This window comes from Ovis canadensis, chromosome X (genome assembly GCF_042477335.2).
Source record: "Ovis canadensis isolate MfBH-ARS-UI-01 breed Bighorn chromosome X, ARS-UI_OviCan_v2, whole genome shotgun sequence".
Lineage (NCBI taxonomy): Eukaryota > Metazoa > Chordata > Mammalia > Artiodactyla > Bovidae > Ovis > Ovis canadensis.
The window spans coordinates 82,621,001-82,639,225 of record NC_091727.1 but is presented as its reverse complement, the minus strand read 5'-3'; the positions used below and the strand labels follow the sequence as shown (position 1 = coordinate 82,639,225).

Below are 18,225 nucleotides of genomic sequence, written 5' to 3'. Positions count from 1 at the left end.
AATGTTGGAGGAGAGGGTTTGGGCAAGAGGAAAGTTTTGAACACTAAACATGGATGTCCAGAAGGCAGTGGACTATGAAGTTCTGGAGCATGGGGTAATTTATACTAACTAGCATCTACCAAGCATTAGCAACCAGTCAGAATGGCCAACATTTACTGGCTACCCACCACGTGTCAGGCATTTGGAAAAGTGCTTTTCATGGATTAACTGAACTGAACTCTCCCCATAACCCAGGGAGGTTGGTACTACTGGAATACCCATTCTGCAGACGATGTTTTACACACATTATTACGTAGATCCAACTCTCTCAATTCTAGGAAGCTGGCAGCTATTATTATCCCTGTTTTAGAGATAAGGAAAGCAAAGCTCACAGATGTGAAGTCACATGCCCAAAGTCACACCATAAGTATCAGAGAACGTGTTTGCAGACAGATCTCTCTAACCTCAATGTCTGCTGAAGGTAAAGCCATAGGGAAGTTCATGTTGGCCAAGAAGACATTCTGGGAAGAGGAGGTAAAGGCAGAAACTCGGAGAATACCATATTTGAGGCAGAGGAGGAAAACTCCATAAATGATGAGAGGGAGAGAAGGAAGGAATAGGTGGACACAGCTATTAAAGGAAGGACACAAAAGCAGTTAACGACAGGAACAGACAGAATTGAGATGTTATTTTTCCATCCTTTCTGAAAAAGACAGTAATAGAAGCACAGCTGTATTCTAAGGGAAAAAAGCCAGATCACCGGAATAGGCTGAAGACTCAAAGGAGAGAAAGGCTATTTGAGAAGCAAGGTCTGTGAAGAAGCTACAGCTTTAGACAGGTATAGATTTCTTTCCTAATTATGGGAAGAAGCAAGGCAAAGTGGTTTAACATGGAGAGGACTGTATGTGCAGATAATAATTAGATGGAATTGTTGCCTGATAGCTTTTATCACCTTCATCATCTGCTTCATGGGAGGACAGAATTCACTTTTATTGTATTTTACAGAAGTGGTGGTCTGCAACACACTTGGTGGGGGGGGGGGGAATTAACTGGTCCTAGAGCTAAAGGAGATCAGTCCTGGGTGTTCACTGGAAGGACTGATGCTAAAGCCGAAACGGGGTCGCAAAGAGTCGGACACGACTAAGAACTGAACTGAACTGAACTGAAGAGCACAATTAGGTTGAGAAGCATGATACTCGACCACAAAAAAATGGAGAATAACAGAAAAGGTGGGGCAGAAGTACAGACAGGTTTCCTGTAAGCAGAGAGGGGTTGCCTGAGTGACTGTTGGGACTTGGGATAAAAAGATAACAGGGATGCGAACCAGCCAAAGTCTCAAGGAAGATGGGAGAAGGGCCACAAACCCAGCAGAGGCCAGCAAGGAGGAGAGCTGACGGCAGTTACTCATTTCGATGGAGTAGGAAAAATTTCCTGTGAAGAATAGGTCCCATTCCTAGTGAGGAGATTCTTCATCTGATTTTACTAGAGAGAACACCCACCCACCCCCCACTGCCAGCCACAAATGAAGGTCTGCAGGAAGCAGGTTCATCCCTGGCTGAGACCATCAAACAGACAGAAATCCATCCCCGAGTGCAAGTTTGCATCATGCAAAATGAGAGCACACGTACCTTTTCAGCAACTGTGCGCATTTCAGTTCCAGTATATGTAAATTTGGGGTCATTCCTTTTGGGGATAAATTAGAAAAAAAGGAACTGAGCTTGGGAATATTAAAAAAAAAAGGTCTCAAAGCAAAGTAACAGGATTAGCAGTTTTTGCAATGAAACAGTAAAGACAGTGGAAGAGGAGGGAAATAAACTGAGAATAGAGCTGTGCTCATGACTGTTAGGAGGAGTCTGAGACACATGCTTAAGTGGCAAGCACATAGTTTTCATGATCAAAGCTAAAGTCCTATAATGTTGGATATTAAGCACTTGAGTTTGCCAAGGAGAAATTCTGCTATGCTTTGACATTTCAATAAAGGTAACCCAAAGCTTTCACCGCCAAAAGCATTCAAGCTGCTGGAGATCTTGGAGATCACTGTAGGGTCCACCAGGGGGAGGCAGAAAGCCACTGACAATGTAGACATAAATGGATTAATAGAGGGACACAGCCCCTTCCCATGCAAGCCATCTGCCCAAAAGAACTTTCACTTAGGATCTTGGTTCCCGCAACCATATTTTTCACATCCATATCTCAACTGCCAATCCTCCTAACTAGAAAGTCAGGTGGAAAACAACTTTCAGAGGTGGGGTGGAATTGAAACTGGGTTATTGAGGGAGCTCCAGAGTCATCACGGTAAGTTATAATACAACCAGTCCAAAATACTGGGAAAGCTGTAATAATTTGGCGTTAACAGTAACAGAGAGATCAAAAGATAGGAATAAACAAATAGAGTCTTACCTTAAGTCATCATTTAACTAGAGTGGGAAAGAGCAGAAAAGATTATTGATCACATTAACTGTATTAGAGGTACACGATGCAGATAAAATGAAAATCGGGTGATAGGTTCCTGTACACCAGCATGAAAGCCTGGACAACTCTTTGGATTATCAACAAGTAAGCTTGGTCTCTTTCGCCCTCTGCAATATTAAACACAGCGGAAATCTGGGAGTCTTGGAAAGCCTCACCTGTCTTAGGTTATTTGATGCCCTCAAAATGACTCCTAGAGGGAACAGTGAAGGCCCTAATCGTGGACGCCTGCGTCCTAATACATCTCATTATAACAGATTCTTTCTGGTCTGACTCGCGGGTTTGGTCACTGGGGTGGTAACTCCAGATCTAAAGAAAAGCCACACAGTACAACCCGCCTACCAATGTAGGAGATGCAGGAGAGCCAGGTTCGAGCCCTGGGTGGGGAAGATCCCCTGGAGGAGGAAATGGCAAGCCACTCCAGTATTCTTGCCTGGAGAATGCCACGGACGGAGGAGCCTGGCGGGCTACAATACACCGGGTCGCAAAGAGTCGGCCAGGACTGAGCACACCCAGGAGAAAATGCAAATCTTCCCTCCCCCGCCCCCACCGCTCCCAAAGGCTGGATGGGGACCGCTGGGGGCTTGTGGAAGGCTCCAGAAGCTTTCAGCGAGCAAAGGCAAGGGGGAGGACCTATCCAAGGATGAGCGGAGGGGGCCTGTGGCCTCCAGAGCCCTGGGCGCGGCCAGCAGCCGCCCGGGGACGTGGGGGGACCGCTCGGCAGGGTCCTGGCCGGGCTGGTCGGCTGACTTACCTCCCCAATGCACAGCCCCATCACCTCTTCCTTCTCCGTGCTCAGAGCGTGGTTAAGGCACACGAGGAAGGCGTCTGACTCCAGATGGACCGCTTGCACCGCCTGCACCACCTGCACCGCCATCTTGGCCCGGCCCGCTCACGTCCGCCTCCGGCCAGCTCGGCCCTGGCCAACCCGCCGCTTAGCCGGGCCGGGCGGGTTCAGTGGAGGGCTGGGCCTGGAGCGCGGGGCGGGGCGGGGCGGGAGGGCGCGCGGGGGCGGAGCTTGGGACGTGGGAGCGGGGCCTGGGGTGCGGGGTGGGTGGGCGGGCGGGCGAGTGGGGCAGGGCTTGGGGCGGGGCTTGGGGCGGGGCCTGGGGCGCGGGGCGGGCGGGCGCGCGGGGGCGGAGCTTGGGGCGCGGGGGCGGGGCCGGCCCAGCGGCACCTGGGAAACGCCCGCGCCGGTTGAGGCAGGCGTGGCCGTTGGGGCGGAGGGCGGTGGCCGGCCGCCGGCAGGACGTGGGGCCGGGCTCGGGGGGCGGCAGGGAGGCGGCGCTGTCGGGCCGCGGGCGGACGTGGTGTGTGAGGAACGGGCGGACGACCGGGCCAGCGCCTCCTGCTCGCCGGCGCCCATTTTGCCCTCCCGCCGAGAAGAGCCGTGCGCGGCCTACACGCTCCGGGGACCTCCCGCCAGCGGCATCGCTGCCCCCGCCGGCCTTCTCGCGCCCAGGGGACGCTCTTTGGAAATTGGGTCCCGAGTTAAGGTTTTCTTTTATTTTGTTTCCAAGTTAGGGGCCTTGAATTTGGGACCACTCTTTCACTGGACCACTTCCGGTAACCGGCCGGTAACTTCGGTTCGGTGACCTCGGCTCGGAATGCGCCTCGGCTCGCCCCGGGCTCACGTCCCGATCTCGGCTTGAGTGGCCCGGGGTGGGTGACCTGAAGTTGTAGCCTCGCTGCTCTTGAGGCGGATTAATTAGCCCAAGAAACACTATATTCATGTGAGTAACCTCTTGGCAGAAACAGTGCTACACTGTATCTGAAAAGTATCACTCCTAAGCTTGGTGGCTGCTACTTTCTCCGAAGGCTTTTAGGTATCTCTGTGTTCGATACAGGGAAAGGGAAAGGGGATTTCAAGTTTCGATTCGAGGTCAGATGTGTCTCAGATCGCCACAGATACGCACGAGTTTCCTCAGCTCGCCTTGTCTCGGTGATATCAGACCCGGTGAAATTATACGTAAAAGTCATTTTCTTTGGAGGTGTGATAAACACGCCATAAGGGAAAGTATGCATCTCCCACCTGCCAAGGCTAGAAATTACACGCGGGTTCTTGAACGAGTCTAAATCAAAGACAATCTATGCTGTGCTGCCGCTACGGCCGGTCAGTGCCTGTTGGTTTGACCGGTTTCGTGTGTAGTGTGGGAGCCAGGCGAACAGGCCAGTACTGGAAAGGGAACACGCCCAGGGTGCTGCTGGAGGACGTGTTGATGCTTTGCTCTTCTCCCAAGTCAGTTCCAACCCCAATCTCCCCACAAACAGGGCCAACGTCCCGTGGACCTATCAGGAACATCTATGCCAGCAACCTCTATTGTTTACCTAAAGTTTAAGAATCATATTGCAGATCCTTCCACTATTCATTTTGCTCATGGTGAAGCAGGGGCGACATTTCAAGTGTGCAATTACATTCGACCTATCCGATTTTGCTTTTAAGCTTCGATTTTACAGCATATATTCTTTTCAATTGCTCTTCGCGGCTAGTGTGCCCTGCGCTGATGGTGCACGAATGGCTGTTATTATTGTTTTCTGATGGGACTTCTTCCGTTTATAACCACTTTTAGGCAGCACTAAAAGAGAAGAAAAACTCCTTTTGTCTATGGTTGGTGTTCCTCAATCTCACATTCAACATTGACATTCTCTTTTATAATGCTCATGGGTGCATTAGACAGCTCTAAAGTTTAATTGGAGTAGAAAAAAAAACCTACCGATATTTATATCAAAGTTTATTATGTGCTAAACTACAAAGCATCTCTGTCTCATATGTGTAAACTGCCCCAGTTGGAACCGGCGTCTGCAACTTCCTAGCTGTGTTACCTCATACAAGTTAGTTAACTTCCCTGTGCCTTACTTCCGTCATCTTTAAGTGAAGGTAATCGTAGTATCTAATGAGTGATTGTGAAGATGGCAAGGGTCAATATATATGACATGTAGAAACTGCTAAGTAAGTGCTGACAATCATGATCAATATGTTCTTTTATCATTTAACTTTTTAGAAAGCTGGAGTGTAGAGAGCTTAACTTATCCGAGGTCACAGAGCTAGTAAGTTGCAAAACCAGCATTCATATACAGACCAGGCTGACTCCAGGGCTGGCATTCTTGATATTAATAACTTCACTCATTGTAATTAGATGAGTTTATTAATTCACTTCAAATAAAATAAGTGTATTCGACTGATTCATGTTTGAAAGCTGTTCAAACACCTGGAAGTTAAACCAAATTGTAAATTTTTAAAAAGACACAATAATTCATTCTATACATGAAAAATAATGGTTTTACTTACATACCTAAGGAAGTCCTTCTTTGTGATCTATCATCTATTTAGTTTACAAACCGCCTTACTAAGAAATATTCTATCTAGGCCAGTGTGGTCCCTGGTCATATTCAGGTTACCATCAAGGTAACCCCCATGGGGGCAATCTTTTTTAGTGTATTCATGGGTATGCTCAGTCGTTCAGTCATGTCTGACTCTTTGCGACCCCATGGACTATAGCCTGGCAGGCTCCTCAGCCCGTGGAGTTTTCAAGGCAAGAATTCCAGAGTGGGTTGCCATTTCCTCCTCCAGGAGATCTTCCCCACCCAGGGATCGAACCCATGTCTCTTGCATCTCCTGCATTGGCAGGTGAATTCTTTACCACAAGTGCCACCAGGGAAGCCCTACATTCATGGGTAATAAAGGAATATAAACACTTTTTTTTGGCCACACCGTGAGGCATACAGGAACCTTTGTTCCCCAACCAGGGATGGAACCCATGAGCCCTGAATTGGGAGCACAGACTCTTAACCACTGGACTGCCAGAGAAGTCCCTGTAAACACTTGTTTGAGTCCACTTGAATTTGCATCTGGTAGTATTCCTTGAGTTGAATGAAACAGGGTTATGTTCCATGTATTGTATTGCACTTTGTACCTAAGTTTATCTTGAGGTTTTCAGAGATTCATCTTAGTTCACAGGGCCCTGAAGTTTATGCACAAGTGTCATACAGAGAAGAATGTTCTCTAGTCAGATAAATTGGAGGGAATGTTAAAGTTCCGTGACTGCATAACTTGCCAGAGCTTTTATTATCCTTAGGTGCTTTATGCTTCCCTAAGATTCCCAAACTTACTTGACCAAGAAAAAATTAGGAGCCAGCATTCCAAGGATCACCTCTAGGGAGACTGTGTTCCATTCATACAACCTGTGATTCTGGGGCTACTAAATTGCTTCAGTCGTGTCCGACTCTGTGCGACCCCATAGACGGCAGCCCACCAGGCTCCCCCATCCCTGGGATTCTCCAGGCAAGAACACTGGAGTGGGTTGCCATTTGTTCTCTAATGCATGAAAGTGAAAATGAAAGGAAAGTCGCTCAGTCATGTCTGACTCTGTGCAACCCCATGGACTGCAGCCTACCAGGCTCCTCCGTCAATGGGATTTTCTAGGCAAGAGTACTGGAGTGGAGTGCCATTGGCTTCTCTGGTGATTCTGGGGGCTTTGCTCTTAATCCCTCTCACTGAGACTTTGTGTTTCCCAGCTGAGGTTCTTGTTGATTTGCATTCACAGGGCAGCTTCTCAGTCCCTTGATCCCTACAGTTGCCTTCCACTGGGCCGTCACACGTCTCCGAGTGGGAGTCCAGGGCTGTGTGCTGGGGCTTGTCCCCAGGCTCACCCCGCCGATGCCAAGCATGTTGTCCTATGGGTCACAGCAGTACATGTGGTGCCTTTCCTCTCAGAATATTTTGCAGAGGTTCACAGGCCTCTTGGTAGTGATTCTTCCTAACTTAGCCCATCCAATTGGTTGGTCCTCTATTCTGCTGGAAGTATCTCCTTTCAAAGTCAAGGTAACCAGTAAATGTTTGCTTTTCCTTCAAAACATGTAAATGTCAGTGTGGCAATCTGTTAGTTGTTGCCAGGACCTACCTGTGAAGTTGAGATGGCCCTAAAACTCTCAACACTGGGTTTCTACTTTAAAGGGGGGCAGGGGAACACACCGATTTCTTCTGTATCAAAATTCTGACTTGACTCTCTTTTTGACATTCCTGTTTACTGTTTTTCTTTTCTTGGATCACTCCTTTCCAAAGCTGTGGGGTGGGGGATAGGGAAGAGAGGCAGAATAGTTGTGTCTGCGAAATGAAAAAAAAGGCTTTGAACAAAATAACAAATAGCTATCTAATCAACCCAGAGAATGAACCACGCTCTACCCATGTTTATATGGCCTTTTGTCTGTCTACTCAGCAAACCATGTCCATCCACTCCCAGGAACACTGACTAGTATTTGAGGCTCACAGTGCCCCAGTACTGCCCAGTACTGTGTTATTCCTTCTCTCTAGGTGTTTATAATACTATATCAGGGTGGGGCGGGGACAGGACTTGTGAAATAAGCAGAGCGAAATGCAAAGCGATTTATAATTAGTGGCCAAAATGTGAATTTTAGACATAAATGTTCAGTAGTCATCAGAGGCAAGATGTTTTCATCAAGGAGGCAGACATGTACCCTCTGTGGTCATAGCACTGAGATAGGCAGAGAGGCCTGGGAAGGCATATTATATAGGTGAGTGGACAGGGAGACTGCAAGGAGATCCAACCAGTCCATCCTAACAGAGATCAGTCCTGGGTGTTCACTGGAAGGACTGATGTTGAAGCTGAAACTCCAATACTTTGGCCACCTGAAGCGAAGAGCTGACTCATTGGAAAAGACCCTGATGCTGGGAAAGATTGAGGGCAGGAGGAGAAGGGGACAACAGAGGATGAGATGGTTGGATGGCATCACCAACTCAATGGACATGAGTTTGGGTAAACTCCGGGAGTTGGTGATGGACAGGCAGGCCTGGTGTGCTGCCGTCCATGGGGTCACAAAGAGTCGGACACGACTGAGCCACTGAACTGAACTGGACAGGGAGAACATGGATACAGCACTAGACACAATGAGTCTGGTATTGGGGTGAAGTTGGTCTCAAATAATAGTGGTAGTGGCGCTGGTTGGCATTGGTGACAGGTGGGATGTACCCACTGAAGAAGAGGAGGAAGTCCAGGATAAGTCATAAGTTTTGAGTCTGCAGGATCCGGAGAGGCTGTGTTGCCACCGAGAGAAATCGGGATTTGGTTAAGGAGAAGGCATTCTGCCTTTGATGAGTTTGAAATAAGAGAGCCATATAAGACAAAGGGCTTTCCTTGTAGCTCAGTCGGTAAAGAATCTGCCTGCAATGCAGGAGACCTGGGTTCGATCCCTGGGTTGAGAAGATTCTCTGGAAAATCTCATGGACAGAGGAGCCTGATGGGCTGCAATCCGTGGGGTCGCAAAGAGTCAGGCACGACTGAGCAACTAACACTTACTTATAAGACAAAAGATATGATAGGCTCAGAGTCAGGCCCACTCAGGGTACAATGGGCAAAGCAACTGTGATGCTCTTAAATCATTCACGCCACTCAAACCATTTCCTCCCTCTCTCAAACATATTTCCACCTACCTTTCAGTGAATGTAAACCAACAATGTTAAGGAAAAACAACAAATCAGACTCAGCTTGTTCTGGCAAAGGCTGGGTTCAGCTCAGTTAGTTCTCCTCTCAGACTTCACCCTGTGTTCTGGCTTCTTGTTTGCTCTTGACAGTCTCATTTTGAGGGTTTAGCAACCTCCCAAGCCATATTGCAGTCCCTCTCCTACATAATGGTCACCCAGAGGGAATAGAAGGCCTCTGTTTTTTTTTTGTAGTGGATCCCCCAATGGCATATCTGCACCCTGCCCAATGTAGACATCCAGGGAAGCCACCATATGATGCTGTAATCTGGCCCCCAAAGGTTCATTCCTGCAAAGTGCAGGTCGAGTTATTGTGAGACCCTGAAATCCGATCCAGAAGTGGGCAGAGGATCCTTACAGTAGAGCTGAGTTTGTGTTATGGAAGATTTGGCCCCAAAGGTGTGCTTTGCTTACACCTCTCAAAGAGCAGGTGAGCTTTTCTGCTTTTCTAACTTGGGAAAACAGAATGTAAAGCCACCCGTCTGTGGGAAAATGGGCTCCTGTGACACCCCGAAGCATTAAAATGAAACGAGATGGGTAACTCTCGTTTGCTCTCAACTCTTAACCATCATGATCCCAGAGTCTCTTGGAACTGAAACATTCCATGATATGACCTTATGTATTTTCCCTAAAAAGAAAACTGCCTTTTGGAAATGCCTAGCCCCTATAAGTAAGCTTTCTAAGAAAACTGCTTAATAGGTCATTTGCCTTCTAAAACAAAATTCTGATTGCCATTTAGAAAGCCACACACATGATTACATGATTTGACCTGCACAGTCTTACCTTTTAAGATGGAAACTGCTTGGAAAGGGCTTTTACTTGGGGACGGATGGCATGCATGCGTCTGTTCTACTGCTTTCCTGCCCCAATAAATGTGTCCTTCTGTGCACTGCTGTGCATACTCCATGGCTCACTACATTTTGCCCGATGCTATTTGTGGAATGCAAAGACTGCGAGACCAACCCCCCCACCCCTGGCTTCCTGTAGCACTGTTCCTACATGCCCCCAGAACCCCTTCCCTCCCCGAGTTCTTGAGTGCTTCGCCATCAGCAGCCTCACCCAAGTTTCCGCCCCGAGTTCCAAACCAGCCACGAGCTTCAGATGCCCCGGGTTCAGTGTAGATGGCGCAAGTAGGCGTCAAAGAGGTTGGCTTCTAGTTGGTGGTTGCTAGTACCAGGTCCCCTGGCTCATGGGTGTGTTCAATCCAAGGCCCAAAGTCACACCTGTGTCCTGTGCACGGGTGCTGCAGGCTTAGGTGGAGAAAAGCAGGGCTAGCATTGGACCCCAAAGCCCAGGATGGCAGGACAGGATGTGGGGGCCCCACCCGATCGCCTCTGGGTTCACCAAGAGGGTGTCTACCGCGACGAGTACCAGCGCACATGGGTGGCCGTCCTGGAAGAGGTAATTGTTTCTCCTTTGCGGATTTCTTGATCGATTTTTTGCTTTCAAGTACATCCGTCGCACCATCCTGAAGTCTCTGGTTTTCTGTGTGATCGCTTCTCTCCACCAGGAGACGAGCTTCCTAAGGGCCCGAGTTCAGCAAGTTCAGGTTCCTTTAGGTGACGCAGCCAGGCCAAGCCACCTTCTCACCTCCCAGCTACCTCTCATGTGGCAACTCTACCCCGAGGAGCGCTACATGGACAACAACTCTCGCTTGTGGCAAATCCAGCATCATTTAATGGTAGGCCTGTTGCTTAATCATGTTTTTTTTTTTTCATTGTCCTGGGCCTCTTATTACAGAGTACTCTATAAACTTTTCTTTTTCTGGCAGGTCAGGGGCGTACAGGAACTGTTGCTTAAGCTTTTGCCTGATGATTAACCGGGTACGTATTTTCTCTCTCTCCCCTGTCCCTACCCTGCTGCTTCTTTTTCGCTCTGATTGTGGTGATGTTAATGATCTTTTCTTTTCCACCCCCCTGCCAGGTGCTGGGATTCTAGGAAGAGATGCTCCACTGTTCTGTTCAGTAAATGACAATCACGACATTCACCACTGCAGTGCACCCACCTGTGGGCCTGGGGTGGGGGGGTGTGGGGTGAAAAACTGCTCAAGAACACAGAAGTTTAGAAAGGGCCATGAAGAACACGGAAAGTGGAACTGCAGAGGAAGGGTTATGCAGGTAGAAAGCAAGCCAACACAAGCATGTAGTTAGGATACGTAACTTGCCATTGACTCCTTTGGAAATTGCCATAGACCTGTTAATGGACATCATCTGCTGGACCTGGGATCTGATGAATCCCACAAAAGTCAGCACCTGCTACAGAACAGATGCCCCGATCACCAAGGACTTGGTACTGATTTAGAGAGAAGAGAGCAACTGCTAGCAGCATCAGCATCTCTTTGTCGCTAATTTGCCCTGCAGCAATTCACCTGCCTTTCCTTCTCCCATCCTGTAAATATCCTAGATTTTGCGCCAGTGTTTCCCATCCCAGTACTGACCTAACTCAGATCTACTGAGAACTTAGGGGGCTCTGAGGGGAAAAAAAGAGAAAAAGGAGATTATTTGCATTCATGAAATAGCTACCAAGGCTCCTGGGCCTTTTTCCTTTCTGAAATGGTGTCTTCACATTATTAGAAATTGCTGATCAGAATCAGGGGCACTTAAGTTTATTCTCTGGTTTCAAATATTTGAAGTTGGTTTCTGTAAGAACTCCATGAAAATTTTTAACTGCTTACCTAGCACCTTTCTCAGGAATAGCACCGAATATTGCTGATTCACTACCCGATAAAGACATTTCCTGAGTTAAAATACTCATAGCACTTTATGTACATTAAAAGTAAGGTTTTACTTGTTAAAAAATCTCAGGAATAATAGCTATCATGTGTTCAGTCCTTACTGCCTTCTATGCAGTTTATTGCCTTTATGACATTTAATCCTTCCATCAGTGCTTTCAGGTAGGTATGATCCCTATTTTACACATCAATAATAAGGGAAAAGGCTCAAGGAGTTAAATCGTTTATAAAGGTGGTTCTGTAAGTCATAGAGCCGTCAGGTTGCAGCTCTGGCTTCTCTAGCCCAATGTTGGTTTACAGTGGTCAAAATGAGTTGTATTCAGGGGTTTTTTCCCAAGCTATTTATAATCTTCCAAACCAAATGGAATATTATACAAATACAGCATATTCATCCTCTGAACGAGAACGTTTTAGTGTAATTGTTTTCCAGCAATTGTAAAAGCATACTGCTTGTCTCAGAAGAAAATTCCATCTAGAGGGGCTTTAAAGTCTTTATGTATAAAAACAAAATAAAAATCATTTTTCTTATTTTAGTTTTCTGGATATGCCGCAGAAGGATCCGTGCCAGAAACAAGCCTGTGAAATACAGAAATGTTTACAAGGTAGTACGTTAAATGCTTTTTCTATGTTTCCACTTTATCTGTGAACTAACAAGAAACCAAGTGTTCTTTTTATCATCAGACAATACTAACTCCACTCAGAATATAATATTTCTGTAATTTATCCTCAAGATTTTCCTCATTATATCACCAAAGATGGCAGAAAATAAAGCAAAGATGGCAGAAAATAAAGCAATGTGACCTAAGCTTAGGGTTAACAAATCCTGGTTGTACATTTAGAATCACCTGGAGAACTTCAAAAACTTGCCTAGAACAATTAAATCACACTCTCTGCAACTGGGGTCTGGGTAGGACTCAATCGAAATAGTTAACCAGGTGATTTTAATACACAGCCAGAGTTGAGAATCACTAAGATGAGCAAAGTCCTTTTTAAAAAAGACTAGTTTTAAATGTGGAGAAGGCAATGGCAACCCACTCCAGTACTCTTGCCTGGAAAATCCCATGGGTGGAGGAGCCTGGTAGGCTGCAGTCCATGGGGTCGCACAGAGTCGGACATGACTGAGCGACTTCACTTTCGTTTTCACTTTCATGCATTGGAGAAGGAAATGGCAACCCACTCCAGTGTTCTTGCCTGGAGAATCCCAGGGATGGGGGAGCCTGATGGGCTGCCGTCTATGGGGTCACACAGAGTCGGACATGACTGAAGCGACTTTGCAGCAGCAGCAGTTCTAAATGGGTTGGTCATACTTTACCAACTCACTTTGGTGGCCGACAACTCACTTTTTAAGAGCAATCAGGTTAGAAGGTGTGGGGTGAAAATACAATTGGGATTCAGCAACTAACTCTTAAAGGCAAAAGTTGATTTCAGCTAAAGCATGAGGTAAGGTGAGGTGAAGTCGCTCAGTCGTGTCTGACTCTTTGCGACCCTGTGGACTGTAACCTACTAGGCTTCTCCGTCCATGGGATTCTCCAGGCAAGAATACTGGAGTGGATTGCCATTTACTTCTCCAGGGGATCTTCCCGACCCAGGGATCGAACCCCGGTCTCCCGCATTGGAGGCAGACGCTTTAACCTCTGAGCCACCAGCTAAAGCATATTTGATACGATTTGTCCATTTTGTTGGACCAAATGCTAGAGGATTTTAGTTTTTTAAATCAGCCAATGATTACTAGCAGAAAGCTACAAGGCTATCTGAATTTGAAAACTGATTTTTTTGATCATTTTTTCCCATTATTAAAGTAATAGACATGGATGCCCATGAAAACATAAAAATGAAAGAACAGAAAATGTTCAGAATTCACCCAAAGACTCACCACCAAAGAAAACCCTTGTTTGTGTATTTCCATTGACCTTTAACTTTGATTCTTGGACTTTTCCATTTATGATGCAAGCAATATTTTTTAAATCTTTTAATCTGAAATGTTAACGGAAAATAAGAATGCCATATTATTCATCCTTTTCTTTCCTTTCTCCAAATTGACGTAAAAGGAAGGGGCATTCCCTGGCAGTCCAGTGGTTAGAACTCCATGCTTTCACTACCATGGGCCCAGGTCATCCACCGCCTGCCCGCGAAGAATGCTCTTCACAATTTCTTCTCCCAGATAAATTCTTAGGTGATTCTGATTCTTTCCTGATTTGAATTAGCATCATATGGCTAAAGGAGAACACACATCAAATTAGAGCTGCTTACACCCACTCCAGTACTCTTGCCTGGAAAATCCCATGGATGGAGGAGCCTGGTGGGCTGCAGTCCATGGGGTTTCTAGGAGTCGGACACGACTGAGTGACTTCACTTTCACTTTTCACTTTCATGCATTGGAGAAGGGAATGGCAACCCACTCCAGTGTTCTTGCCTGGAGAATCCCAGGGACGGGGGAGCTTGGTGGGCTGCCATCTATGGGGTCGCACAGAGTCGGACATGACTGAAGCAACTTAGCAGCAGCAGCAACACCCGCTTGCTACAGTGAGAGCTGGAAGGACTGAAATAAAGACCATTAAATAGTGTATGACAATTGCAATTGAAAGGGCTTTAAATAACATTGACTTAATCCTTTCACCCGAGATGGATATAAGCTTTGTAACTTGTCCAGGGTCACAGAACTAAAAGGGGCACAGTGATGATTGGAACTCCTTTGGTCTGGGTCCAAACCTGGACTTAGCCACCCAACCATACTCTTGCTAATCAGAATTGTCTTTCCTATCCCAGACTAACTCCCATGCACCCCATTTTAGTACTAGGGGACTCAAATCAACTACAGCTTACCTAGAACCTTTAGATCAAGTCCTCCTAGACTTAGGGTCTATCTTTGGCAGGGATATGCAAATATTTTATATAAAGGACCTAACAGGAAACATTTTAGGCTTTGGAGGTCAGGAGGTCTTTGGGTGGGTGTATGTGTCTGTGGGTGTGGGTGAGCATAGGTGTGTGTTTACAGCCTTCTATAAAAACCATTCTTAGCTCATGCATGGGAAGTTGCTTCAGTCATGTCTGACTCTGTGCGACCCAATGGACTATAGCCCACCAGGATCCTCTGTCCATGGGGTTCTCCAGGCAAGAATACTGGAGTGGGTTGCCATGCCCTTCCCCAGGGGATCTTCCCAACCCAGGGATCGAACCTGCATCTCTTATGTCTCCCGCATTGGCTGGTGGGTTCTTTACCACTAGTGCCACCTGGGAAGCCCCCAAATAAACTTATTCTTAGCTCAGCTGTTAAAAAGGCTGAGTCTGCAGTTTCTCAACCCCTAATGCAAAGGTTGTTTGGGAACATCCAGCAGCCACCTTAAACTGAGTGCAAACTAATGTGCAAGGGATTAGTGACTCCACCCTAAAAAAAAGAGGAGGTTAGAAACCGCTGCCCTAGAAAAAGACACATAAGTAATCAGCCTTAAAGAAAAGGAAATTAGATGTGAAAATATCTTCTGAGCTCTTTGTAAAGCATACTTTTCTTCCTTATTAAGCTGTCAATGGGTCTCTAAATCAGAAAGAATTCAGTGGATATGATTACATCCTCTTTCTTCCATGTCTGTAGGTACATTAAGGTGAAAAGGACTGGGAAGTTCAGGTCTCAATGTCCCTGTGCCTGAGTCCTATGAGATCATGACTAGGGTCTGCCTGTCTGTTTTTCAGCCAACAACTACATGGAATCTAAGTGTCAGGCTGTCATCGAAGAGCTGCGTAAGTGTTGTGCTCGATATCCCAAGGGAAGATCTCTCATCTGCTCAGGATTTGAGAAAGAAGAGGAAGAAAAGCAGACACTGAAGTGCACACCACAGTAAAGTTCTACCGAGAACCGAAACACTGCTCTACGTTTCCACCATGCGGGTTTTATTTATCCGCCTGACTCTTTCTTCAGGCCAGGTAGCAGCAAATATCCAATGAAAAAGTCAACTATAAAAGTTAATATGCCATCTATGCAGAACAAATATAAATATATTGAACAAATGTGTAGAACGGGATAAAATTGAGCTGCTAAAATAAATCTTTTCAGTGAACATTTTTGGTTTGATATATGTGATATTTTGCTTTCTTGTTACTAAAGGCAGACTTGACTGCTTGTTTGAAAGGTGATAATGGAGGGTCAAGTGTCAGTAGAAAAGCAGGCAAGCTGGTGAGGAGGTGGACTCTTGTCCTCACTCCAATTCTGAAGATTATGATCAGCCATGACAGTTTTTAAAGGGAAAAGGGGGAAGTATCTCAGGGAATCACTGAAGCAGGAGGTTGGCTTCTGCATCCTTCTCATTTGTGTGCAGACTAGCTGACTCTTCAGATGTTATCTTGCTGGCAGGATTACTTATGGGGGCTACTGGGGGCGGAAGCCTACCTACTTCTGTCTAGGAAAAGAATCAACAAGTTAGGTGAGGCATGGTGTCCATTCAGGAGAACGTAAGTCAGGAGTTTGCTTAAATTGCCTGGTGATCTCATTCCTATGATCAGGTTCTTTTAAAGTTACAAGGGAACCAGAAATGGGCAAATAGGAAAGGGCAAAAGAGCTTCTTTCTTTATAACAAAATATATATTTGGTCTTTATCTCCATTCCTGGCACTGTGCTCCTAAAACTCTTAGAATTTCCTAAGTGATAAGTGCAATCAGGGAAAGCAAAGAGGAACTAAGGAGCCTCTTGATGAGAGTGAAAGAGGAGAATGAAAAGGCTGGCTTAAAACTCAACATTCAAAAAACTAAAATCATGGTATCCAGACCCAACATTTCATGGCAAAGAGATGGGGAAAAAGTGGAAACAGTTACAGATTTTCTTTTCTTGGGCTCCAAAGTCACTGAGGACAGTACTGCGGTCATGAAATTAAAGGACACTTGCTCTTTGCAAGAAAAGCTATGACAAACCTAGACAGTGTATCAAAAAGCAGGGACGTCACTTTGCTGACAAAGCTGCGTATAGTCAAAGCTATGGTTTTTCCAGTAATCATGTACAGATGTGAGAGTTAGACCATAGAGAAGGCTGAGCACTGAAGAATTGATGCTTTCATACTGTGGTGCTGGAGAAGACTCCTGAGAGTCCCTTGGACTGCAAAGAGATCAAATCAGTCCATCCTAAAGGAAATCAACCCTGAATATGCATTGGAAGGACTGATGCTGAAGCTCCAATACGGTGGCCATCTGATGCAAAAAGCTGACTCATTGGAAAGACTGAGGGCAGGAGGAGATGAGGGCAACAGAGGATGAGATAGTTGGATGCCATCACCGACTCAATGAACATGAGTTTCAGCAAACTCTGGAAGACACACACCAGGGAATCTTGGTGTGCTGCAGTTCATGGGGTCACAGAGAATCAGACAGGACTTAGCGACAGAACAAGTGCAATCAAAGTGTCTTTGGTTATGTTAATGAGGATACTTTGAAATCCCCTAGATAACTTTCAGATAGGGGCTGGTTGCCAGGGGAACCAAACTGCAATGTTAGAGGGTTGGAACTTTCAGTTTCCACCCCCACCCTGACCTCTGAGGAGGGAAGATGGGTGAGAGGCTGAATAAGACTAAGTTCAATCACCAATGACCAATGATTTAATCAATTGTGACATGTCACAATCAATGGTGATCTTTGTGACTTATTAAAAGATCACAGAAAGACTTCCCTGGTGGCGAAGTGGATAAGAATCCACCTGCCAATGCAAGAGACGCAGATTCAAGCCCTGATTCAGGAAGATCCCACTTGCTGAGGAGCAACTAAGTCCATGTACCACAGCTGCTGAAGCCTGAGTGCCCTAGAGTCTGTGTTCCATGAGAGAAGCCAACACAATGAGAAACTCGTGCACTGCAGCTAGAGAGTAGCCCCTGCTTGCCGCAGCTAGAGAAAAGCCCACGCAACAGTGAAGACCCAGCACAACTTAAATAAATGAATAAATAATTTACCCAAAAATCACAGAAAGATAAAGTCAATTAATCATCAAAGCAGTAATTAATGACCCCTGGTGGCTCAGAGGATAAAGCGTCTGTCTATGATGCGGGAGACCCGGGTTCAATCCCTGGGTTGGGAAGATCCCCTGGAGAAGGAAATGGCAATCCACTCCAGGACTATTGCCTGGAAAATCCTATGGACAGAGGAGCCTGGCAGGCTACAGTCCATGGGGTTGCAAAGAGTCGGACATGACTGAGCGACTTCACTATCACTATAGTAATTAATGAATGTTTATTGCACACACACCAAAAAGACAGTTTGTAAACACAGAGCACTTAAACCAAAACATGGAATGAGGCCCAGGGGTGTACTGTTATAAAGTAGTTTACATAGCATGAGAGCAGTGACTGTTTTTGCTTCACAGTGATTGCTTATGTTATCAGAATTTTCCTAAACGGTAGGGAATTGGTCAGTGGTTACCTCATATCAGCCTTGAAAAACAGTTCAACTTTGTCTTAGAATTTTCAGAAGCATAATCAAGAAATGACCTAGGTCAGGTTAGTCTCCCAAAGTTAAATTAAGCCTTGCTTGTGTGACTAAACAGGTTTTATCTGCTCAAGGAGTTTTCAAGGCTAGTCTC

The 18,225-nt window shown here is 46.2% G+C and overlaps 3 protein-coding genes across 7 annotated transcripts in view; 2 read left to right on the top strand and 1 right to left on the bottom strand.

Moving 5' to 3' along the window:
• Nucleotides 1-3,330, bottom strand: part of BRCC3 (BRCA1/BRCA2-containing complex subunit 3) — a 73,716-nt gene extending 70,386 nt beyond the window's left edge. Inside the window, exons 1-3 of the mRNA XM_070291937.1 lie at nucleotides 3,203-3,330; nucleotides 2,380-2,396; nucleotides 1,608-1,662 (exon numbers count right to left, since the gene is read on the bottom strand). Coding sequence (XP_070148038.1) covers nucleotides 1,608-1,662; nucleotides 2,380-2,396; nucleotides 3,203-3,325 — 195 coding nt within the window. The 5' untranslated portion in view covers nucleotides 3,326-3,330. The remainder of the gene's footprint in view (nucleotides 1-1,607; nucleotides 1,663-2,379; nucleotides 2,397-3,202) is intronic.
• A 256-nt stretch (nucleotides 3,331-3,586) lies between these two features.
• On the top strand, nucleotides 3,587-10,904 carry MTCP1 (mature T cell proliferation 1). Of its 2 annotated transcripts, none has more exons than XM_070291931.1 (5): nucleotides 3,587-4,181; nucleotides 10,194-10,345; nucleotides 10,455-10,625; nucleotides 10,716-10,767; nucleotides 10,868-10,904. In XM_070291931.1, the coding sequence occupies exons 2-4, from the start codon at nucleotides 10,241-10,243 to the stop codon at nucleotides 10,761-10,763; spliced, it is 324 nt and encodes a 107-aa protein (XP_070148032.1). In that variant the 5' UTR covers nucleotides 3,587-4,181; nucleotides 10,194-10,240; the 3' UTR covers nucleotides 10,764-10,767; nucleotides 10,868-10,904. The 2 variants fall into 2 exon arrangements, with proteins under 2 accessions (XP_070148032.1, XP_070148033.1); XM_070291932.1 differs by lacking the exon at nucleotides 3,587-4,181 and adding an exon at nucleotides 9,140-9,374.
• Nucleotides 4,092-15,727, top strand: CMC4 (C-X9-C motif containing 4). 4 transcript variants are annotated; one of them, XM_070291934.1, is made up of 4 exons: nucleotides 10,724-10,767; nucleotides 10,868-10,908; nucleotides 12,210-12,277; nucleotides 15,363-15,727. In XM_070291934.1, exons 2-4 carry the CDS (start codon nucleotides 10,889-10,891, stop codon nucleotides 15,509-15,511), a joined length of 237 nt encoding a protein of 78 aa, XP_070148035.1. In that variant the 5' UTR covers nucleotides 10,724-10,767; nucleotides 10,868-10,888; the 3' UTR covers nucleotides 15,512-15,727. The 4 variants fall into 4 exon arrangements, with proteins under 4 accessions (XP_070148036.1, XP_070148035.1, XP_070148034.1 ...); XM_070291935.1 differs by lacking the exons at nucleotides 10,724-10,767; nucleotides 10,868-10,908 and adding an exon at nucleotides 4,092-4,181; XM_070291933.1 differs by lacking the exons at nucleotides 10,724-10,767; nucleotides 10,868-10,908 and adding an exon at nucleotides 11,128-11,233.
• Nucleotides 15,728-18,225: the final 2,498 nt, after the last annotated feature.